Source organism: Phacochoerus africanus, chromosome 7 (assembly GCF_016906955.1).
Source record: "Phacochoerus africanus isolate WHEZ1 chromosome 7, ROS_Pafr_v1, whole genome shotgun sequence".
NCBI classification, from domain to species: Eukaryota; Metazoa; Chordata; class Mammalia; order Artiodactyla; family Suidae; genus Phacochoerus; species Phacochoerus africanus.
In genome coordinates this window covers 66225535-66246783 of record NC_062550.1, presented here as the reverse complement: position 1 = coordinate 66246783, position 21249 = coordinate 66225535, and the positions used below count along the sequence as shown (strand labels likewise).

The 21249-nt window shown below is 41.2% G+C and overlaps 1 protein-coding gene across 4 annotated transcripts; it reads left to right on the top strand.

Moving 5' to 3' along the window:
• Positions 1–2002: 2002 nt before the first annotated feature.
• On the top strand, positions 2003–21031 carry KLRG1 (killer cell lectin like receptor G1). 4 transcript variants are annotated; one of them, XR_007135882.1, is made up of 6 exons: positions 2003–2194; positions 5598–5699; positions 8678–8847; positions 18675–18775; positions 19396–19566; positions 20914–21031. XR_007135882.1 is itself a non-coding variant. In XM_047787592.1 (6 exons), the coding sequence occupies exons 1-6, from the start codon at positions 2107–2109 to the stop codon at positions 20923–20925; spliced, it is 561 nt and encodes a 186-aa protein (XP_047643548.1). In that variant the 5' UTR covers positions 2003–2106; the 3' UTR covers positions 20926–21031. The 4 variants fall into 4 exon arrangements, 2 of the variants coding, with proteins under 2 accessions (XP_047643548.1, XP_047643547.1); XR_007135883.1 differs by lacking the exon at positions 20914–21031 and adding an exon at positions 19700–19756; XM_047787592.1 differs by having other exon boundaries at positions 19396–19483.
• The last annotated feature ends 218 nt before the right edge of the window (positions 21032–21249 follow it).

Sequence of the window (21249 nt, the reverse complement as noted above, 5' to 3'; positions counted from 1 at the left end):
TGCCCAGGAGTGGGATTGCTGGATCAAATGGTATTTCTATTTTTAGTTTTCTGAGGAATCTCCATACTGTTTTCCACAGAGGTTGCGCCAATTTACATTCCTACCAACAGTGTAATAGGGTTTCCTTTTATCCACACCCTCTCCAGCATTTATTGTTTGTAGACTTTTTGATGATGGCCATTCTGGCTGGTGTAAGGTGATACTTCGTAGTGGTTTTGATTTGCATTTCTCTAAAAATGAGTGATGTTATCTTTTCATGTGTTTTTTGGCTATCCATACGTCTTCTTTGGAGAATTGTCTCTGTAGATCTTCTGCCCATTTTTTGATGGGGTTGTTTGTTTTTTTGGTATTGAGCTGCAGAAGGTGTTTATAAATTTTGGAGATCAATCCCTTGTCAGTCGACTCACTTGCAAAGATTTTCTCCCATTCTGTGGGTTGTCTTTTCATTTTGTTTAGGGTTTCCTTTGCTGTGCAGAAACTTTTATGTTTAATCAAGTCCCATTTGTTTATTTTTGTTTTTATTGTCATTACCCTGGGAGGTGGATCTGAGAAGATGTTGCTGTGGTTTATGTCAGATATTTAGTTTTTGATTAATATCCTTTTTTTGGTTGTTACTCTTTTTATTTTTTGGTGCACCTGAGGCATGTGGAAGTTTTCGGGCCAGGGACTGAACCCATGCCAAAGTGTTGACCTGCATGATGGCTGTGGCAATACCAGATCCTTAACCTGCTACACCACAAGGGAATTTCCTAGCTTTTAATTAATACACTCTCCTGGTGTCTCTTCTCTTCCCTCTCATATCTTTATGCATTCTATTTTGGTTACCTTATCTAGTCTTGGAATTTCAATTCCCTTTCTATTTTCTTTCTTTCTTTCTTTTTTAAAGCCACACCTGTCAAATGTGGAAGTTCCTGGGCCAGGGGTCAAAACCATGTCACAGCTGTAACCAGAGCCATGGCAGTGATACCACCAGATCCTTAAGCTGTTAGGCCACAGAGGAACTCCCCCTTTTCTATTTTCTTTACTTTAACTTTTTTTATTAACATTTCACCTATTAGAAATAGCTTACTAACACCTTAGTATGTATGTATTTATTTAATTTGTTCCTCTTTATCATTGTCTTTGCATATAAAAATAGGAGAACAAGGAGAGAAAATTGAATGGAATTTCCTACTCTGTGTAGGGTAAAGAGAAGAGCACAGTTGGGAGAATGTTTTGGGTAAACATGGGTAAAATATTCACAAAACGTATATCTAGGCAATAGCCCATTTCTCTCTCTCATGATTCCAGGCACGTGCCACCCACAGTCCATTTCTCTGTCACATAACACTAGCCAAAAGCTCCAAGAGACAGTAAAATCTCTTCCATTTGACATGTATCTATTTTCTCGAAAGGAAACAAAGTGAATACAAAATCTGAGATCAGTTCATCGTTGGGAATTACTCTCATTTTTATTCCAGTTTCCATATTTGAAATTGCTGAATTTAAGTGCAACTTCTCCTTGTCCAGTAGAATTAGGTGAGGTGGGGAATTGATTTAATATGTACTTAATGAGGGAGTTACCGTCATGGCGCAGCAGAAACAAATCTGACTAAGAACCATGAGGTTGTGGGTTTGATCCCTGGTCTTGCTCAGTGGGTTAAGGATCTGGCATTGCTGTGAGCTGTGGTGTTGGTCGCAGATGTGGCTTGGATCTGGCGTTTGCTGTGGCTGTGGCGTGGGCCAGTAGCTACAGCTCTGATTCAACCCCTAGCCTGGGAACCTCCATATGCCGAGGCTGTGGCCCTAAAAAGACAAAAGACAAAAAAAAAATTAATGAGTATGAGCATCTAGAGAGAATGGTGAGACTAAATAAATACATTTAAAAAATCACCATTTAAAATATCAATTTCTGTAGGCAACCCCAGAATTTGAATCATTTCCTGAAAAATTACTTCTGTTTTTGTCATGCTGGACTATTTTTTTTTTTTTAAACAAACCTTCAAGTTTCCTGCTAGCAGTTTAGAGATTGGGCTGTTTCCTCACTGACGCCTGTCTCCTCACGCCTCTGTAATTTTACTCTTTCAACTGAATCTCACTCTTTCAACTGCATGTGAAAGATATTCGATGAAGATGACTGAAAATGTCATTTATTCTGTATTAGAGTTTTCTACGGCACCTCAAGCCCAAAATGACCACAGGCTGCAGCCGAAAGGTAAGTTCATCCAGTTAGTATGGACACCTGTCCATAGGGACCACCGGCTAAAGGATGAACGGGATGGAAAGTACATCTGGAGTAGAGAATGCAGAAAAATACAGGGTAATTTGAGGACATGCTCTTGGTTGAGTTTGAAGTCCAGAGTTGGAATATGCAGACATGGTATATGGCTGAAGAGCTGATGTTAGATTGCAGATAAATTCTCTTTTAACCACTCACTTCTACTATTGCACCTATGAAACACAAGCTGGGGCAATTCTTTTACTCCTTCCTGCTCCTGAATAAAAGCGAGAATGTTGTTAGGAGACCTTCATCTCCTCAGTGGCGTTTAGAGCAACTTGGAACCAGTTGTTTAAGTTTTAGGTATCTCTGTTGTTCTGACTAGGAAATGAGGAGGAGGAGGACATCAGTAATTTTGGGACTGGGTAACAGTAAAGATTTTGTCAGAAAAGAAACGAATGCATAGACCTAGGTTTTTTTTCCCCCACAGCGTGGTACCAGAATGGTGACAGGGTAGGAAGAAGGTATTGAGAACGCTGCAGTTTAGTAAATCCTGTGACTCTTTGCACATTTGAAAATGAAACATTTTTACATAAAGCCCTGAGAAAATACTTTCTGAGACAGGCAGATAACAGATAAGCGCCAAAATTAATATTTGATTTTACATCTTAGGCAGTAAACTTCCATAGGGTATGTTCTTTAGAGTAATTCCATAAACTTTCTTTTTGCTACAGTCTTTTTATTACAAATTTTAGTATTGTCCTCTGAAAGCATTGCTGTCATTTACTAAATCATTTCTGTATACTTAGACTTTTAGATTTATTGCTATCACTATAAATTATGCAGCATTTGACTTTTTAATCTGTATATCTTTTCCTTCTTTGGGGTCATATCTGTGCTAATTTCTAAGGAATAGGAAAGTTAAGCTGAAAAGAATGTACCTTTAAAAGTATCAGTGGAGGAGTTCCCATCGTGGCTCAGTGGTTGATGAACCCAAATGGTATCCATGAGGACTCGGGTTCGATCCCTGGCCTTGCTCCGTGGGTTAAGGATGCGGCATTGCTGTGAGCTATGGTGTAGGTCACAGATGCGGTTTGGTCCCACATTGCTGTGGCTGTGGTGTAGGCTGGCAGCTATGGCTCTAATTCAACCCCTAGCCTGGGAACCTCCATATGCCACTGGTGCAGCCCCCAAAACACAAAAGACAAAATAAATAAATAAATAAATAAAAGTGCAAGTGTAACCAACTATAATGGAAAAATAAAAGTCATTTTAAAAAAAGGTAAAAGTGCAAACTGACAATTGGTGATAAGTTGGAACTTGAGTATAATTATTTTGATTTCTAGGCAAGTGGTTCTTTATATATAGTGCACATTGCATGTTCTTATTTTTTGCCAGTATGGTCCATCATACACCAGCTTTCTGGGGTGTTCTACTTGGGAATGAGAATAGTTTAGGAGTGTTAAAACAGTATTAAAAGTCTTTTTAAAAAGGTGTTAGAGATATATGAGGGCACATATACGCTGAAAATAAAAATCACTAATAATTTTACAGTGTGGCGATGATCGCTATTATCATTTTGATATGTTTTTGCTTTTCTGTGCTGGGTCTACTCTATGTTCTCCACTAGGAAGCTTTATTATGCATATTTTTAAAGTATGTTAGAAAGAGATTAAATTTCACTTGGATTGTGCGATTGGATTGTAGTTACACATATACAATTATGTGTTAATACCTTTTTACATTTCATATAGTATCTAAAATCAACACTCATTTCATTAAATATTATTCTATAGTGCAGCTATACTTTTTTATGTCACTAGAAATGAAGCGTTTTGGATTTGTCAGTCCAAATATTTATCATGCAGAACTCTCTCATTTTAAAGTATCTCCCCCCATGCATTTATTTCTTCTAAGATGTTCAAAATGCTTCATAGATATATACACAGATATATTTTACTTAAAATTTAAACATGAAAGTACATATTTAAATACCCAAAATTATTTTCCCGATTTCCAAGTTAAAAGTTACCTAATAAAGGCGTTAAAACTAGAACTTAAATATCTTACTTAGTAGATGTTTGCTCTTTGCACCGAAGTCCAACACATTAGACTATGGGACCACTACAATTGTAAAATAAAAATTTAGGCAAAAAATACTTCTATTTTTCAAATAAAAAAATAACATTCTTAGATATAGGTTGTATGCAACGTAGTTAAGATGAAGTACTGTCCGGGAGTTCCCATCGTGGTGCGGTGGTTAACAAATCCAACCAGGAACCATGAGGTTGCTGGTTTGGTCCCTGCCCTTGCTCAGTGGGTTAAGGATCTGGCGTTGCTGTGAGCTGTGGTGTAGGTTGCAGACGCGGCTCGGATCCCGAGTTGCTGTGGCTCTGGCGCAGGCCGCGGCCAGAGCTCTGATGAGACCCCTAGCCTGGGAACCTCCATATGCCTCGGGAGCGGCCCTAGAAAAAGGCAAAAAGACAAAAAAAAAGACAAAAAAAAGTACTGTCCCATCCTGAAACAGTTATCAACCTAACCTTATTTCTCTTCCAGTAATGACAGTTTCCAAAGCACTTCTGAGATGTCAGTTATTTTCCTTTTATTTTAAACTGTATTTGTTTCAATTGTGGAAAGGTCATACATCATACAGTTCAAAATTCAACAAGTATGGGAAAAAATAAAGTAAAAAGTCTTTCTCCTTTCTCTGTCCCCATTTGACCTCTTTCCCCTCCCCAGAGGCAAAAAGTGTTATCAGATGCACGTGTCTATTTTCAGAGATATGTATTGGCATAACTGTGAACAGAAAACTGTTTTCTTAACTGTTTCCCTTAACTGTATACCTTAAAAATCACTCCACATCTGTGGGGAAAAAAAGGTCTTTATTCTTTTGTTAAAAGCTGCATGTTCATTTTATGGCTGTATCAGAATGTATTTGACCAGCCTTTTATTGATAGACAGTTAGGTTGAATTCAGTCTTTTCCTCCCACAAATATTGTTGCCACGAATAGCCTTAAAAATAAGATGTTTTGCACATGTGCGAATAGCTGCAAGAAAAATTTCTCAAAGAGAAATTGTTGAGTCAAAGGGTACATGCCTTTGCAATTTTGGGAAATTGCCAAACTGCCCTGCTAAGAGATTGTACCAATTTATGTTTTTACCACTAAAGAGTGAGACTGTACAAGCCTCAATTTCAAAGGAAGAATATCTTTCATTTGATAAGTAAGGTATGTTCTCTGATAAAGATGACAGCAGACTTCAGAGCATGTCCCTGACAGATCCAGGAAAGGAATTTTTAAGGCCTGGATCTCAGTTCCAATCAGATATTTCTTTGACCCTTTCTCCTTAAACTTTTATTCTGACTCAGAATTTTTTTTTTTTCCGGATTTTATTCTTGCAGCTTCTTCAAGATCCTCTCTCTCTTGCTATGTGGCAGTAGCTTTGGGGCTTCTGGGTGTCATTCTAGCAAGTTTGCTGCTCTTCCAGTGGATTCTGTGCCAGGGTAAGTGCTGACTTAAACCAGAAATTGTGTCGTGAAAGCAACATAATGTAGCAGAGAATTTGAACAATGAAAAATAGTCCCAACAAAACAAGTCACCAGTGCACACAACAGCATCTCCTGGGCATAGTCTCCTAGTCTTTGAGTACATGCATTTGTGTAAGCATTTGTTTTCTTTAACTGAATTTCAGTCAAGTCCTCTAAAATCTCCCTTACCTCCCCCAGCTCCATTTTTTTTTTCCAGGAAAGCTGGTTAGAGTTCTGATCATAGTATGTTTTTAATTTTATATATTGCTTTTTTTCTTTTTTTCTTTTTACAGTTGTACTTGTGGCATATGGAAGGTCCCAGGCTGGGGGTCAAATCGGAGCTGCAGCCACCAGCCTATGCCACAGCCATAGCAACGCTGGATCCTTAACCCACTGAGTGAGGCCAGGGATGGAACCTCCATTCTCGTGGATACTAGTCTGGGTTTGTAACCCGCTGAACCATATGGGAACTCCCTGTATATTGCTTTTTAATTGGATATTATGTTATAAACATTTTCCTACATAAGTATCATGTTTAGAATGAAAATCAAATTATAATAATGTGTTAACTTTTTACATAACAGATATGTTATAATGTAATTAAACACATTCTAATTTTTTTTTCCATTTAGAGAGTGTTCACATTTTCTAAAATAAACTTTTTTAGGAGTTCCCATGTGGTTCGGCAGGATCCAGTGTTGTCACTGCTTCGGTTCAGGTTGCTGCTGTGGCACGGGTTTAATCCCTGGCCCAGCAATTTCTGCATGCCTCAGGCATGGCCAAAAATAAATAAATAAATAAATAAATAAATAAATAAATAAATAAATTAAAAAAAATAAAACACAGTGAACTTTTTAAGATTTATTTTTTCTAGGTCCTTAAATATGATGATCCAGAGGGACCTCCGTTTTTGTTCCCCAATCCAGAGTCCTAACTCAGGTTTTATTATCTGAGGATGGTTGTTAGTGATAGGTTAGATAGACTTTAATCATTAAGATTCTAAGGGAAGGAGTTTCCACTGTGCCTCCGTGGTTAAAGAACCCGACTAGTATCCATAAGGACGTGGGTTCGGTCTCTGGCCTTGTTCAGTGGGTTAAGGATCCTGCGTTGCCGTGAGCCGTGGTGTAGGTCACAGATGCGGCTCAGATCTGGCGTTGCTGTGGCTGTGGTGTAGGCTGACAGCAATAGCTCTGATTCGACCCCTAGCCTGGGAACCTCCATATGCCTCAGGGGCAGCCCTAAAAAGACAAAAGACCAAAAAAAAAAAAAAAAGAAAAGAAAAAAAGAAAAAAAGATTCTAAGGGAACTCCTACTTTTGACAGAAAGAGACTGCTAGGGAAGTTGGGAATTTCTCCTTCATGCTGGGTGATGTCACAGTCGTACGGAAAAAGCACAAATCTATAAGGTGTCAAGTTTATTGCTTGATCTCTAGAACCCTGTAGTGCCCTCAGGCCAGGCCTTGCTACAGAAAAGCTGTCTAATACTTACATTAAAAGGACTACTTTCCCCACTTTCAAACTCCCAAATGTAGACTAGGTAAACCATCTCCTCTGAGGTTACCTATCTACACTGGCTCCCTAGATATAATGGCTCATACTTGCCATTTGTGGAATTGTGCTTATGGGGAGTTTATACAAATATGTTTCATGGAAGTAGAAAACAATAGAATTATGGAATCTTGATTGAAATTACCTTGGAAGCTTATTCAATTCCCTTTCATTTTCACCGAACTATAATCCAACCACTTTAAAGGAATGGGAGTGTTTTGGATTTAAAAGAGCTCAGTGAGAAGAACTGTATCACTTTTCACTTTAGCATCTTCTCTGTCAGGAAATCTTTTTTTTTTTTTTTAAACATCTAAAATAAATTCTTTTGGAGTTCTCACCATGGCTCAGCAGTTAACGAATCTGACTAGTATCCATGAGGACGCAGGTTTGATCCCTGGCCTTGCACAGTGCGTTAAGGATCTGGCATTGCCATGAGCTGTGGCATAGGTGGCAGATGTGGCTTGGATCTGGCATTGCTGTGGTTGTGGTGTAGGCCAGCGGCTACAGTTCTGATTTGACCCCAAGCTTGGGAACTTCCATATGACACAGGTGCAGCCCTAAAAAGACCAAAAAAACAAAACAAACAAACAACCCCCCCAAAACAACAACAACTTTTTACTGCAGTATGTCTTATTTCCAGTGAATTTTTTTTTCCTTTTTGCCTTTTCTAGGGCTGCTCCCCTGGCATATGGAGGTTCCCAGGCTAGGGGTCGAATTGGAGCTGTAGCTGCCGGCCTACACCAGAGCCACAGCAATGCGGGATCCGAGCCAAGTCTGCGACCTACACCACAGCTCACGGCAACACCAGATCCTTAACCCCTGAGCAAGGCCAGGGATTGAACCTGCAACCTCATGGTTTCTAGTCAGATTCGTTAACCACTGAGCCACGACGAGAACTCCTCCAGTGAATTTTTATCACATCTGTAATTAAAAACCCCAATCTTTCGTTCTAGATAAGTTTGCACGCATGCGGGGTATCACATTGAGGCTGGACATTCTGAGACTCCACGTGATTTAAGCAATGTGCATTATACAGTTATGCAGTGTATGCACTGAGCTTGTATAAAGAGCACACCGATACATTCATGAGGTTATTTAACCTGTCGTGTGCCTATTGCATGTGCATAACGATTTCTAGCACAGCTCAACGACTCTCCTCACGGTTCTCAGCCAGACCGTCCTCGTTTCCTTCCCTGTTCCTTCACATCCTTGCTTAGCGGAATGGACAGTAGTAGGGACGGAGTTGGACATTGGGAGGTATTTAATTTGAGGCCATACATTGATGTGTATTTCTTTCTCCAAACCTTACTTAGAAAGGTGATGGGGCAGGGAACACATTTTGTCTCCCATTTCATTTCAAGGCTGAGTGGTCCACAAAGATGTGACCCGGGTCCTCTTCCTTTCTAGGTTCCACGGTCTCCACGTGTGCCAGCTGTCCTAGCTGCCCCGACCTCTGGATGGGGCACGGTGACCACTGTTACTACTTCTCAGTGGAGAAAAAGGACTGGAATTCTAGCTTGGAATTCTGCTTGGCCAAAGACGCACATCTCTTTATGTTTAGAGACAATCAGGAAATGGTAAATGCAAACGTTTAGCAAGTGGAGGCTGCTTTGTGGGTGAACCCGCTTCAGATGTGTCATGGATCCTCTTTTGAGAAACTGAATACTCTTTCCTTTCTCTCCTCTTTTCTCTTCTCTGTCCCTTCTTTCTTCCTCCTCCGCCCCTGCCTTCTTCCCTCTCCTTCCTTGTTGCCTACCTCACCAAACAACCCTCGGGTATAGCAACCTAGATGTTTGCATAGGCCTGTATGTGTGTCTGTGTTGGAGGTGGAAGGATGGTGAGGATGATGGAGAGGAATTAGAGATCTAATTAAAAGAAAGCAGGAGATGCAGAAACGTGTGGGTCTCACAATAAAGAGGCAGCAGGTTCCTACGAGAGAGGTGGAGGGACTTTGGAGGCTGGGGAAGCGAGATAGCTTGGGGACAAGGAGGCGTGGCAAAGACTTGAATGCCTCCTGTATAATGTTTTCCCTTCTTTCATTGGAATCCATTAAGTCCTAGGCTAGAAACAATTGGGGCTGTGAAGAGACGTGAGGAAGAAGCAGTTTCAGAAAGAAGGAAGGAAACTGGTGTGTGTGTGTGTGTGTGTGTGTGTGTGTGTGTATGAGAGAGAGAGAGAGAGACAGAGACAGAGAGACAGAGAGAGACAGAGACAGAGAGAGAGAAATAGAGAGAGAGAGAGAGAGCGCGAGAGAGAATGAGGTGTTTTAAATTCCTTGCAGACTCCACTTCTTCAGGCCCCTTAGATGCTTCCTGTCTGCCGAGTGGTCTCCTGGAGGAAAGCTCTTTATTTAATTAATTTATTTATTTATTTTAACACTTTATAATGATTTTTATTTTTTCCATCATAGCTAGTTTACAGTGTTCTGTCAGTTTTCTACTGTACAGCAAGGTGACCCAGTCACACATACATGTATGCATTCTTTTTTCTCCCAGTATCATGCTCCATTATAAGTGACTAGACAGAGTTCCCAGTGCTCCCCAGCAGCTCTTTATTAATCCTAGAGCCTCTCCAAGTAACATCAGAGTGGACTATTCCTGAGGTAGCCCGGTACAAAAATCAATCAGATTCTAACTTGTCAAGGTAAATAACGTATACAAAGAACATAAGAAATCCTCGTTAAGTTTTTCGTGCTCATTTCATGTTGAATTTTTTTTTTTTTTCCTTTTAGGGCCACACCTGTGGCATATGGAAGTCTCTGGATGAGGGTTTGACTCGAAGCTGCAGCTGCCAGCCTATGGCACAGCCACAGCCATGCTAGATCGGAGCCTAGTCTGTGACCTACACCTCAGCTCACAGCAGTGCCAGATCCTTAACCCAAGGAGTGAGACCAGGGATTGAACCAGCATCCCCATGTATACTAGTCAGGTTCGTCACCCACTGAGCCACATGGGAACTTCCATTTCATGCTGATACAGCAACGCCGGATCCTTAACCCACTCAGTGAGGCCAGGGATCGAACCCTAGTCCTCATGGATACTAGTTGGGTTTGTTACTGCTGAGCCACAATAGGACCTCCTTGATATTGCTTTATAGCCTCTTTTTGGTGTAGAATCATAGAACAATTAATTCAGAATTCAACTGAATTAACATCCCTTAGGGAAATTCTGAGAGGTAAGCAGTTACTCTAAAGCAGTTGGAGAAAACTGTAACTTCTGCAGCTTCCTATTTTAAGAGAAGATGAAAACATCTAGATTCTTGTTTTTTGTCAAAAGAATCCTCATTCCTTTGAAGTTCTGCAAAGATTCTAACTTCAAATCAGTCCACCTCTGTGACTTACTTTTCCCTCGGGCCTTCCCTAAAGCAGGTGACAGAATGCATCGGGGTATATTCATTAGACATATGAAATCTTGGTTTTATGGCATCTGGTAATGATGACCTTGCTTTCCAGATCTTTTGGTGGCATCTCCTATTCTCATTCTGATATAGCTGCCTCTGAGCTCTTGGGTTGACTGAAATCAATAGCAGAAGTGAGCAAAGAGCTTGAAAGTGTGTTGGGCACATACCGGTAAAAAGAGTAGTGAGTCATAATGCAAGACACTGCCTCAGAGAATTGTGCTGTAGCAGCCCCTGTAAATTACACAGGGTGATAATGAGAGATGAAGCACAGGATATCTGGGAGCTGGGGCTATTTCTGTGTCTCTGAGGTTCCCCAGAGGAATGGAGGAGTATTCAAGGATTTTTTTCTTTCCTTTCTTTCTTTATGTACTCTAAATCCTGCCTCTACTGTTGAGTAGGCTGAACAGAGTTAGACTGGCTGCATTTCCAAAACGAGTTTGTTTTTTCTTGAGGCTTCATGGTTCAAGTCAGTCCTGGAGAGGATAGAACATCCATGAGATATTTAATAGCAACCACAGATAAGTCTTGCTTCTGACTTTCCTGTGGAATTTTGCTTAGTTCTCTGGCCTAATTCTTTTTCTGGCCCTCAGCTTTTGGCAGGTTCTAGAGAACCAACTTGACATATCTGATCTTCTGAGTCTCTTGTACTAGGATTGTTATTCTTTTATTCTCTTGGAAAGATTTACATGCTATTTTAAGATATGGTTACTATTCCTAGTATTGTGCTTAGGTCTGAACAGCTATCAAAAGAGGATGTGGGTCTATTAAAACAATTTTTCTGACAATCCACTGCGGGGGAATGCTGCTAGGGAATTAAGATGCTATTATGTTAGAGGCTACAAGGCTATTAGAAATGTCACTGTTAAATACTTATCTTTCAGGAAGATGCATAAATACAGTCCACCTCTATCTCAGATCAGTTATAGCAAAGTTTATAATAAAAATAGGAACGACCGTGTATTGAGCACCTGCTATGTGACCGGTATTCTGTTCTATTCTTCTTACTTTTCATAGCGTATCCTACAAAGCAGAATTCAGCATCTCTATTTCATTGATGAATGAATTCAGAAGAGTTAATAAACAAGTCTAAAGCTACAAATCTGGGAGAGCCAGGCTTTTTTTCAGAGCCAGATTTTATTTTATTTCATTTTAATTTTTTACGTTTTTAGGGCTGCACCTGCAGCATATGGATGTTCCCAGACTAGGGGTTGAATAGGAGCTGCAGGTGCTGGCCTACGCCACAGCCACAGCAACGCCAGATCCGAGCTTCATCTTCAACCTACACCATAGCTCATGGCAATGTTGGATTCTGAGCAAGACCAGGGATCAAACCTGCATCTTCATGGATACTGGTCTGATTCATTTCCCCTGTGCCACAATGGGAGCTCCCAAAGCCAGATTTTAAACTCCACATCAACCCACCTTTTAAAGTCTTACAGAAATACTGTATTTGTCACCTTCCAGAATTGATCCTGTGCCTGCTGAAAAATGAGATAACTTTTCCAATTATTTGCCCTCTGGTGCCCTTTCTTTTCTATACATGTTTAGAAAGTTATTTGAATTTGAAATCTGGAATGTACATTATATAATATGGCTCTCGGGATTTAAATATTTTAAAATCGTGAGATGCTCACTAATTATCTCCAAAAGAGACAAAATCTCCCTTGGACTTCAAGCTCTATTTTATTTTTGAGAAAATAAAAGCAAAATTTATGTTGATTTGCTCTGTTATTTCCTCAGTGTTCTGTTGCACATAATGGCATCTGTTCTTTGTTGCTCTCCTTGTTCTTTGAATTTATCTTTAGATTCTTAGATATGTACAAATTCTTGATTTTTGTTGTCATTCCCCCCTCCCCACATAGTTCCGTTTATTTTGGATGTTAGTGTTTGTTTCCTATATTGGTTGATGTGTTATTAAAATATATGTTGGAGTTCCCGTCGTGGCTCAGTGGTTAATGAATCCGACTAGGAACCATGAGGTTTCGGGTTTGATCCCTGGCCTTGCTCAGTGGGTTAAGGATCCGGTGTTGCCGTGAGCTGTGGTGTAGGTCGCAGACGTGGCTCAGATCCCTCATTGCTGTGGCTGTGGCGTAGGCCGGTGGCTACAGCTCCGATTAGACCCCTAGCCTGGGAACCTCCATATGCTTCGGGAGCGGCCCAAGAAATGGCAAAAAGACAGAAAAAAAAAAAAAGAAAGAAAGAAAAATAAAATATGTGTTGACTACAGAGTTCCCTGTGGAAATACTTGGTTTCCTTACATCTGTTCTGATGCTCCTTGCCCCATAACATCTTTCTGGCTCATTAGCATAATTTGAGGTATAATAATAAGATCATCAGTCTTTAATGCTTTAACAGCTTCTCATTCAATTCCAACATGTTCCCTACTTGAGTCTATGATCATGGGATTGTCCAGCTCTTCTCCCTGAAATTTTGATGATAGCTTTTCTTGTCTTTAGAGTTTATATCTAATTAAATCCAAGGTTTCCTTCCTTGGATGTGGAAGTAAACCCTATGGTAACATAGTCACTTTTCTCCATAATTTAAGGTGGAACTGGGTAATAGAAAGAGCATAGTTTCTTTCAGATATTCAAGCGTTTGTTTTTACTAAATTGCTTACTAGCTGTGTGAACTTTCTCAATGTTCTTTTTCTGCTCTTTTAGGGCCTCACCTGTGGCATATGGAGGTTCCCAGGCTAGGGGTCTAATCCAAGCTATAGCTGCCAGCCTACACTCCAGCCAACGCTCCAGCCAACGCTCCAGCCACAGCTATGCCAGATCTGAGACGCATCTGCGACCTACACCACAGCTCACGGCAATGCAGGATCCTTAACTCCCTGAGCAAGGCCAGGGATCGAACCCGCAACCTCATGGTTCCTTGTCGGATTCGTTTCCACTGCACCACAACGGGAACTCCAACTTCATCAATTTCCTATTACACTATGCAGAGAAAAAAATTTTCCAGAATTGTTACAAATATCGAATGAGAAAATCTCTGTGAAAAAAAATTTCACAGCTGAAAATATGGAGGCACACACAGTGAGAATCATGTAATTTTAATAGTCAGAATCATGTAATTTGAGTTTTTCTTCTTTTCCATTTTAATTCTTGAAACTCAAAATGAAGCCCAGCGTCAAAGATAACTTCTGCAGCTCTATTCTGTCTCGCAGGACATGAAATGTCAGTACGACACATGTCGCAAAGTAAATTATGATTTGTTGACTCGAGGACCTCCCTTCTGAGGAGATTTGAAACAATATGGCAGAAGATTGAGTGAAGTGGCTGGAAATACCAGGTGGACAGTAGAAGAATAGGGGCACCGGAGGTTTTTTACACTCTGGTAACATCTGGGTCTTTTGTTACCCTTCCTTCGTAAATGGATCAAGTAACCATTACGAACTTCACCCCAAAGCATACATTTGGTAGAGAGGTTAGGATATCTATATATTTTTCAACATAAGAAAACTATGGTAAACATTAACAACATAAAACTTACTATTTTAGGAGTTCCCATGTGTCATAATGGTTAACGAATCCGACTAGGAACCATGAGGTTGCAGGTTCGATCCCTGGCCTTGCTCAGTGGGTTAAGGATCCGGCGTTGCTGTGAGCTGTGGTGTAGGTCACAGACGGGGCTCGGATCCCGCGTTGCTGTGGCTGTGGCTGTGGTGTAGGCTGGCGGCTACAGGTATGATTGGACCCCTAGCCTGGGAACCTCCATATGCCGTGGGAACGGCCCAAGAAATGGCAAAAAGACAAAAACAAAAACAAAAACAAAAAAAACCCCCAAAACCAAAAAAAATACCTTACTATTTTAACCATTTTCAAGTATACCACTAAGTGATATTAAGTGTATTCACATTTTTGTACAACCGGGACCGCTATTCATCTCCAGAACTTTTTCATCATTCCAGACAGAAACTCTGTACCCACTAAACAGTAACGCCCCATTCCCTGCTCCCAACCCCAGCCCTTGGTGACCACTGTTCTTTTCATCTCTCCGAATTTGCCTATTATGTCCTTCTCCATCTGGCTTATTTCACTTAGCATGTTTTCAAGGCTCATCTGTGCTGTAGCAGGTATCAGAATTTCATTCCTTTTATGGCTGAATAATATTCCATTATATGGATAGACCAACTTTGGATTATCCATTCAACTGTTGATGGATAGTGTTTCACTATCTTTTTTCTTTCATAATTGAGATTTTATTGGTTGTCTTGAGGATCGGTACACATTTAAATTTGTACACAATTCTTGACATATAGACCAAAAATCTAAAAAAAATCGTGTCGTTATGATTCTTTTCTGAACAGTTATCACAATGACTTTCCAGCTGAAAATATGGAGGCACATTTTTGTTTTCTTTCTTTCTTTTTTTTTTTTTTTGTCTTTTTAGGGTCTCACCTGTGGCATATGGAAGTTCCCAGGGTAGGGGTCAAATTGGAGCTGTAGCCACCACAGTCATAGCAATGCCAGATCTGAGCTGATGCTCAAAACTTATTTTATAAGCCTCTTTGGGAGTTCCTGTCATGGCTCAGAGGAAACAAATCTGACTAGTATCCATGAGGACGCGTGTTTGATCCCTGATCTTGCTCAGTGGGTTAAGGATCTGCTGTTGCCGTGAGCTGTGGTATAGGTTCACAGATGTGGCTTGGATCTGGCGTTGCTGTGGCTGTGGCACAGGCTGGCAGCTGCAGCTCTGATTTGACCCCTAGTCTGGGAACCTCCATATGCCACAGGTGCTGCCCTATAAAGACACCTCCCTCCCGCAAGCCAGTATTTTCTTCTGAAAGCATGCAACTAATTAAGCTGTTAACTTTGGAGCAAATTAGGAAGTTAAAAAATTTTCCCTCTGAAACATGAACAAGAAAGTAATTTCCTTTGATATTTCAAAAATCTCCAGAGGAGATTTTTCAGATTGCCTGTAGTAAATTCAGGAATATTCTGCCATTTTGGGTCTCGCTCTTTTAGCCCAGGATATAGGATACCTTACTTGGGTATAATGAGAAATGAGATGCATTAGCTTTAATAAACATCCTTGTTTATACATCAACCTGTTCTGTGGCAATATCAGGACTCCCCCCGCCCCCCTGGAAGTAACTAACACTGAAATCCAAAGTTATAATATGTGCTTATACTGTCATTTTGGCCTGATGTAACAAAGAGAAGTAAAGTCTCTTAGCCTACTGAATACGCATGTTTCTTGGCACTTCCTAGGAAGCTCATGGTTTTTTCAGGGCTAGAGGCAATACAGTTTAAAGGGAGAGATGAGTTATAGACAGACGGACTATCTCAGTAGAGGATATGATGAGGCCTTGGATTTTACACCAAGTCCGACCATTAAATTACTGTGAAATAACATGTTTTTTGAGCTTCTATTCTTCTGAAGGAGAGAAGTTAACAGAGGGAAGAGAGGGATCAAAGCAAGTTCATTGAGGAGTTCCCTCTGTGGTGCAGGGGGTTAAGAATCCCACTGCAGCCGCTTGGGTCACTGCAGAAGTGAGGGTTCCATCCCCGGCCCCGTGCAGTGGGTTAAGGATCTGGCACTGCCACAGCTGTGGTGTAGGTTGCAACTGCAACTTGGATTCGGTTCATGGCCGGGGGGTGGTGTGGCCAATTTAAAAAAAGGTCAAGTTCATTGAATTTGAGAGTAGGAAACTCTGTGCGATGGCCACTGCCAAAGGAAATGGGATTCTTTCAAAGCAGTAATGCAGGAAAGAGGCTTGAGACAAAAGAACCGTCTGGAAATATATGAGACAGGGAACAAGGTAACTTCTTTTTAACATCTATCAGATCACACTCTTACCTCAGGGAAAACTAAACCAACCCAGCAACCTAACAAACACACTGAAAAACAAGATTCCTGGGAACAAAGTAGAAGGAACAGAAAAACAAATTAATGGTTCCTTTCTTTGTTTGCCATTTTCTTTCACAAGGGATTTGCACTGACTTCAGGGAATTAGAGTAAGCAGTAAAGAGAAGAGGCTATGCAATTATCTTATTAATTATATATACAGTATTTTTAGGACACAGAGAAACATCAGTTATGATTCCATGTGTGCTACTTGGCACCTTTATACTTACCAACTGTGTGTCACTCAGAAGCTTTTGTATCTGTTAGGCCGTGTATAAGTCCCTTTGAAGAGTCACTCATACTCTAAAACATATACAAACACTCAGTTTTTTTTTTACCTTATATGCAACTGTTTTTCATCAATTTTTTGTTTTCAGGCTTATAATTTTTTTTTGTCTTTTTGCCATTTTTTGGGCCGCTCCCGCAGCATATGGAGGTTCCCAGGCTAGGGGTCGAATCGGAGCTGTAGCCGCTGGCCTACACCACAGCCACAGCAATGTGGGATCTGAGCCGTGTCTGTGACCTACACCACAGCTCGTGGCAACACCAGATCCTTAACCCACTGAGCAAGGCCAGGGATCGAACCTGCAACCTCATGGTTCCTAGTCGGATTCCTTAACCACTTAGCCATGACAGGAACTCCCCTTATTTTATTTTTTAATTTTAATTTTTTTTTCACTTTTTAGGGCCACCAAGGGCATATGGAAATTCCTAGGCTAGGGGTTGAATCAGAGATTCAGCTGCCAGCCTACACCACAGCCACAGCAACACCAGATCCGAGTCTCATCTGTGACCTCTACCACAGCTTGCAGCAATGCCACGTCCTTAGCCCAATGAGGGGGGGCCAGGGATTAAACCCATATCCTCATGGATAATAGTCTGGTTCATTTCTGCTGAGCCACACTGGGGACACCCAACCTAACTTTACCTTAAGTTTTTCTTTAAGAACTTTTTTTTTTTTTAAATCATATGCAAGATTGATGAGGGCTTGGAAAATGGGAGTTCAGTGGGAAAAAAAACCAAGTGTATCACTACAAGTTTAATAATTTATAAATTAAATGGTAATGAGAAAGATGACTGCTTCCACAGCAGTATTTAGCTTTTTTTTTTCTTTCAAAATTATCTGAATACCAATTTTGTGCTCCACCAAGGAAGAAGTTGCCGTGGAAGACAGAGATGTAATATTTTATCTTAACTGTCATGTCGTAAGAATGCAATTATAGACAAGAAATTCAATTCTAGGAAGTGTTCTACTCGGTAACCAAGGCATCTCTAGAATGACAGTTTAAAGGAGAGTATAATTATTTGGAGTATGTGGTTGTTGTAGTCAGCTTGGACTGCCATAAACTATAGACTAAGGGTGCTTCAGTGACAGACATTTATGACTCAGAGTTCCAAAGGCTGAGAAGTCCAAGATCGAGATGCTGGTAGGTTTGGTTTCTGGTGAGAAACTTCTTCCTGACTTGCAGACAGCTGCCCTCTCATTGTGTTCCTACCGAGTGGGGAGAGAGTGAGCTCTGGTCTCCTCCTCTTCTTCTCCCTCTTCTTCTTCTTTCCCTTCTCCTCCTCCTCCTCCTTCTCCTCCTGCTCTTCCTCCTCTTCCTTCTTCTTCCTCTTCCTTCTTCTTCCTTCTTCTTTCTCCTTTTCCTCTTTCTCCTTCTTCTTCTACTTCTTTTTTTTTGCTTTTTAGGGCCTCATCCAAGGCATATGGAAAGTCTCAGGCTTGGGGTCTAATTGGAGCTGCAGCTGCTGGCCTACACCACAGCCATAGCAATGCCAGATCCTTAACCCACTGAGCAAGGCTAGGGATCCAACCCACATCCTCATGGATACTAGTTGGGTTCATTGCTACTGAGCAACAAAGGGAACTCCCTGGTTCCTTCTCCTCAGGATACTAATCCCATCATCAGTGAGGGCTTTGCCCTTATGATTTATTTTTTTGGGAACCTAATTACTTCCCAAAGGCTCAACCTCCAAATAACATCACGTTGTGGTGTCACCTTCAACATATGAATTTTGGGGGGACACAAACATTCAGTCCATAATAATGGTGATGAGAGAGGCTGTAAAGAATGGTAGCTTCACCATGACACTGAATCTCTTCTTTGTCTGCATTTTTCTTACCTTTTTTCATCTCTTTCAACTTCTCCCTTAGGTACTGATCCAAAATTTCCTCAAACATGACTTTTACTGGATTGGTCTGAGAAACACTTCTGACTGGAGGTGGGAAGATGGATCAGCCCTAAATACCTCAAAGTAAGGGGCTTCAAAAGTTCAAAAAAGAAAAAAGTGAGAATGAGGGAGAAGAAAAAAAAAGGGGAAGAGAAATTATCTGGCAGGGGAAATGCATCAAGGATAGCAAGTGGAGAGAGAGGAAAGGGTGAGGAAAGGAAATAGAGAACAAGGAAGGAAATGAACAGTGGATAATGGCAAAAAAAAGATGACATTTTATTTTTTAATTTTTCCTAGGGCTGCACCTGCTGCATACGGATGTTCCCAGGCTAGTGGTCAAATTGGAGCAGAAGCTGCCTCAGTCTACGCCACAGCCATGGCAATGAAGGATCGAGCCACATCTGTGACTTGTGCTGCAGCTTGTGGTAACTCTGGATTCTTAACCCCCTGATTGGCACCAGGGATCAAACCCACATTCTCATGGACACTAGTCAGGTTCTTAACATGCTGAGCCACAACAGGAGCCCCAGGATGAGATTTTAAAGAGAGGATAATGAGCAATGTTTAATCACTGTTTTGGGGGTTGAGAGAAGTGGGGACTGAATAGGAGAAAGAATTTGCTCATTTTTTATCCCTTCATGCCTTACCTTTACCCTGCATGTTACCTTAAGTGATTGATTTTTTTTTTTCTGGTTTCTTAACAGAATTTCTTCAAACAGCTATGTACAGAAGTGTGGTACCATCAGCAAAGATGGTCTCCTAGCCTCTAGCTGTGAAGTCCCTTTGCCATGGGTGTGTAAGAAGGTCAGACTTTGATAAGTGGTCAGTCTGCCGTGTAGCTCCCTAAAAAGAGGGAGTTGGTCTCTGGGCATCAGGTTAGTCATGAGCACATGTTGGGTGAGTGCTGCCCTTCTAGGATATGCAGGAGATGGGAGCTTCATGCAGCCTCCCTGGGACCAATGGTTTCTTTCTTCCCTTCTTTTTCTTTCTTTTTGGCTGTACCCACAGCATTTGGAAGTACTTGGGCCAGGGATTGAATCTTCGCTGAAGCTGCATCTTACACCACAGCTGTGCGCCAGATCCTTGACTCACTGCGCCAGGCTGGGGGTTGAACCCCTGCTTCAGCAGCAACCGGAGCTGCTGCAGAGGCTACAGCTGGATCCTTAACCCTCAGCGCCACAGTGGGAACACCTGGGATTGATGGTTTCTTGCCAGACTCTCTTTGAGAATATTTAGATATTGTCTAAACAATTTAAGACCGAATGTAGGCAAGTTTGTGAAATAGATAAGGTTTGTTTTTCCTATTTCTCATTGTAGGACCTAAGGCTGCCTCTTCCACCTCCATCATCTCTGTTAGATGTGTGCTTTTTGTATGTTATATTCTTTTTCTTTTTTTGTGTGTGTGTTTTTGCTATTTCTTTGGGCTGCTCCCTCGGCATATGGAGGTTCCCAGGCTAGGGGTCCAATTGGAGCTGCAGCCACTGGCCTACGCCAGAGCCACAGCAATGTGGGATCCGTGCCGTGTCTGCAACTTACACCACAGCTCATGGCAACGCCGGATCATTAACCCACTGAGCAAGGGCAGGGACCAAACCCTCAACCTCATGGTTCCTAGTCAGATTCGTTAACCACTGCGCCACGACGGGAACTCCTGTATGTTATATTCTGAGCTGAACTGATGACATCTATGCAAATATGAGCTGCTGCCAGTATGCTACCCCTCCCTGATCATATATTTTTATTCTCACAATGGTCCTTTCCATAGAAAGCTTTAAAGAATAATGCTAATGATAAGAAAATGAGGTGTGGAAGGTGGATGAGAGCAGGGTGTTGCTTTGATTCTCAGCTCTTCACGCTTACTTAAAATGCTGGCCTTAACTGAATGTAGCCTTTCTGAGAATGCACAAGCGTGGTTGAATAAACCAGTGTGTGACTAATCATGTCCTGAATATGATTTGCACGTTTATTTCACCTGGTAAGGTATTTTCATAGAGGAGAATTTACAGAAGCAGTTTATGTGGTTGCTCCCCAAACAATTTTTGGCACACATGCCTCAAAAGTGAGAAGAATTTTCTTATTTCTTCCTTAGAACAGTTGGGCATAGGTAAGGAGAGCAGATGTCATTTGAAGACGAAGGAGTGATGAAGGAGACCATAATTCTGTACTATTGATGCCACTGGATCGTGACATTCACTTGTCTTTCTCTTTTGTCGTGTTTTTAGGACACGGACTGAAGCTTTTCCACCCTTGTTTTCCAAACACCTAAAGTAGCGCTTGCTTGTATCAGTGAATGTGACATACATGAATGGATAAATAAAAAAAATAAGAGTTTTAAAATTCTTATTCTCGTGGTTTCTTTTAGCCCACGCGTTGATAAGAGGAAGACACACCGCATGTCCTAATCCTCCCTTAACCCTACCCATATGAGCCTTCAAGTGCTGGCTCTAAAAAGGCAGAGAGCTGGTGTCACCTAGGTCTAGTTCACACCGTATACATACATGCTTGGGAAACCAGCCTGTATTTGGCACTAGAGACACACTGTGTACAGCTCTGGGCCC

Coding starts and splice junctions, on each gene's coding strand:
- KLRG1 (XM_047787591.1), top strand. CDS start 2,107: ATGAAGATGACTGAAAATGTCATTTATTCTGTATTAGAGTTTTCTACG. Junction 5,700..8,677: donor CCAGTGGATTCTGTGCCAGG/GTAAGTGCTGAC, acceptor CTTCCTTTCTAG/GTTCCACGGTCTCCACGTGT. Junction 8,848..18,674: donor TTAGAGACAATCAGGAAATG/GTAAATGCAAAC, acceptor CTTCTCCCTTAG/GTACTGATCCAAAATTTCCT.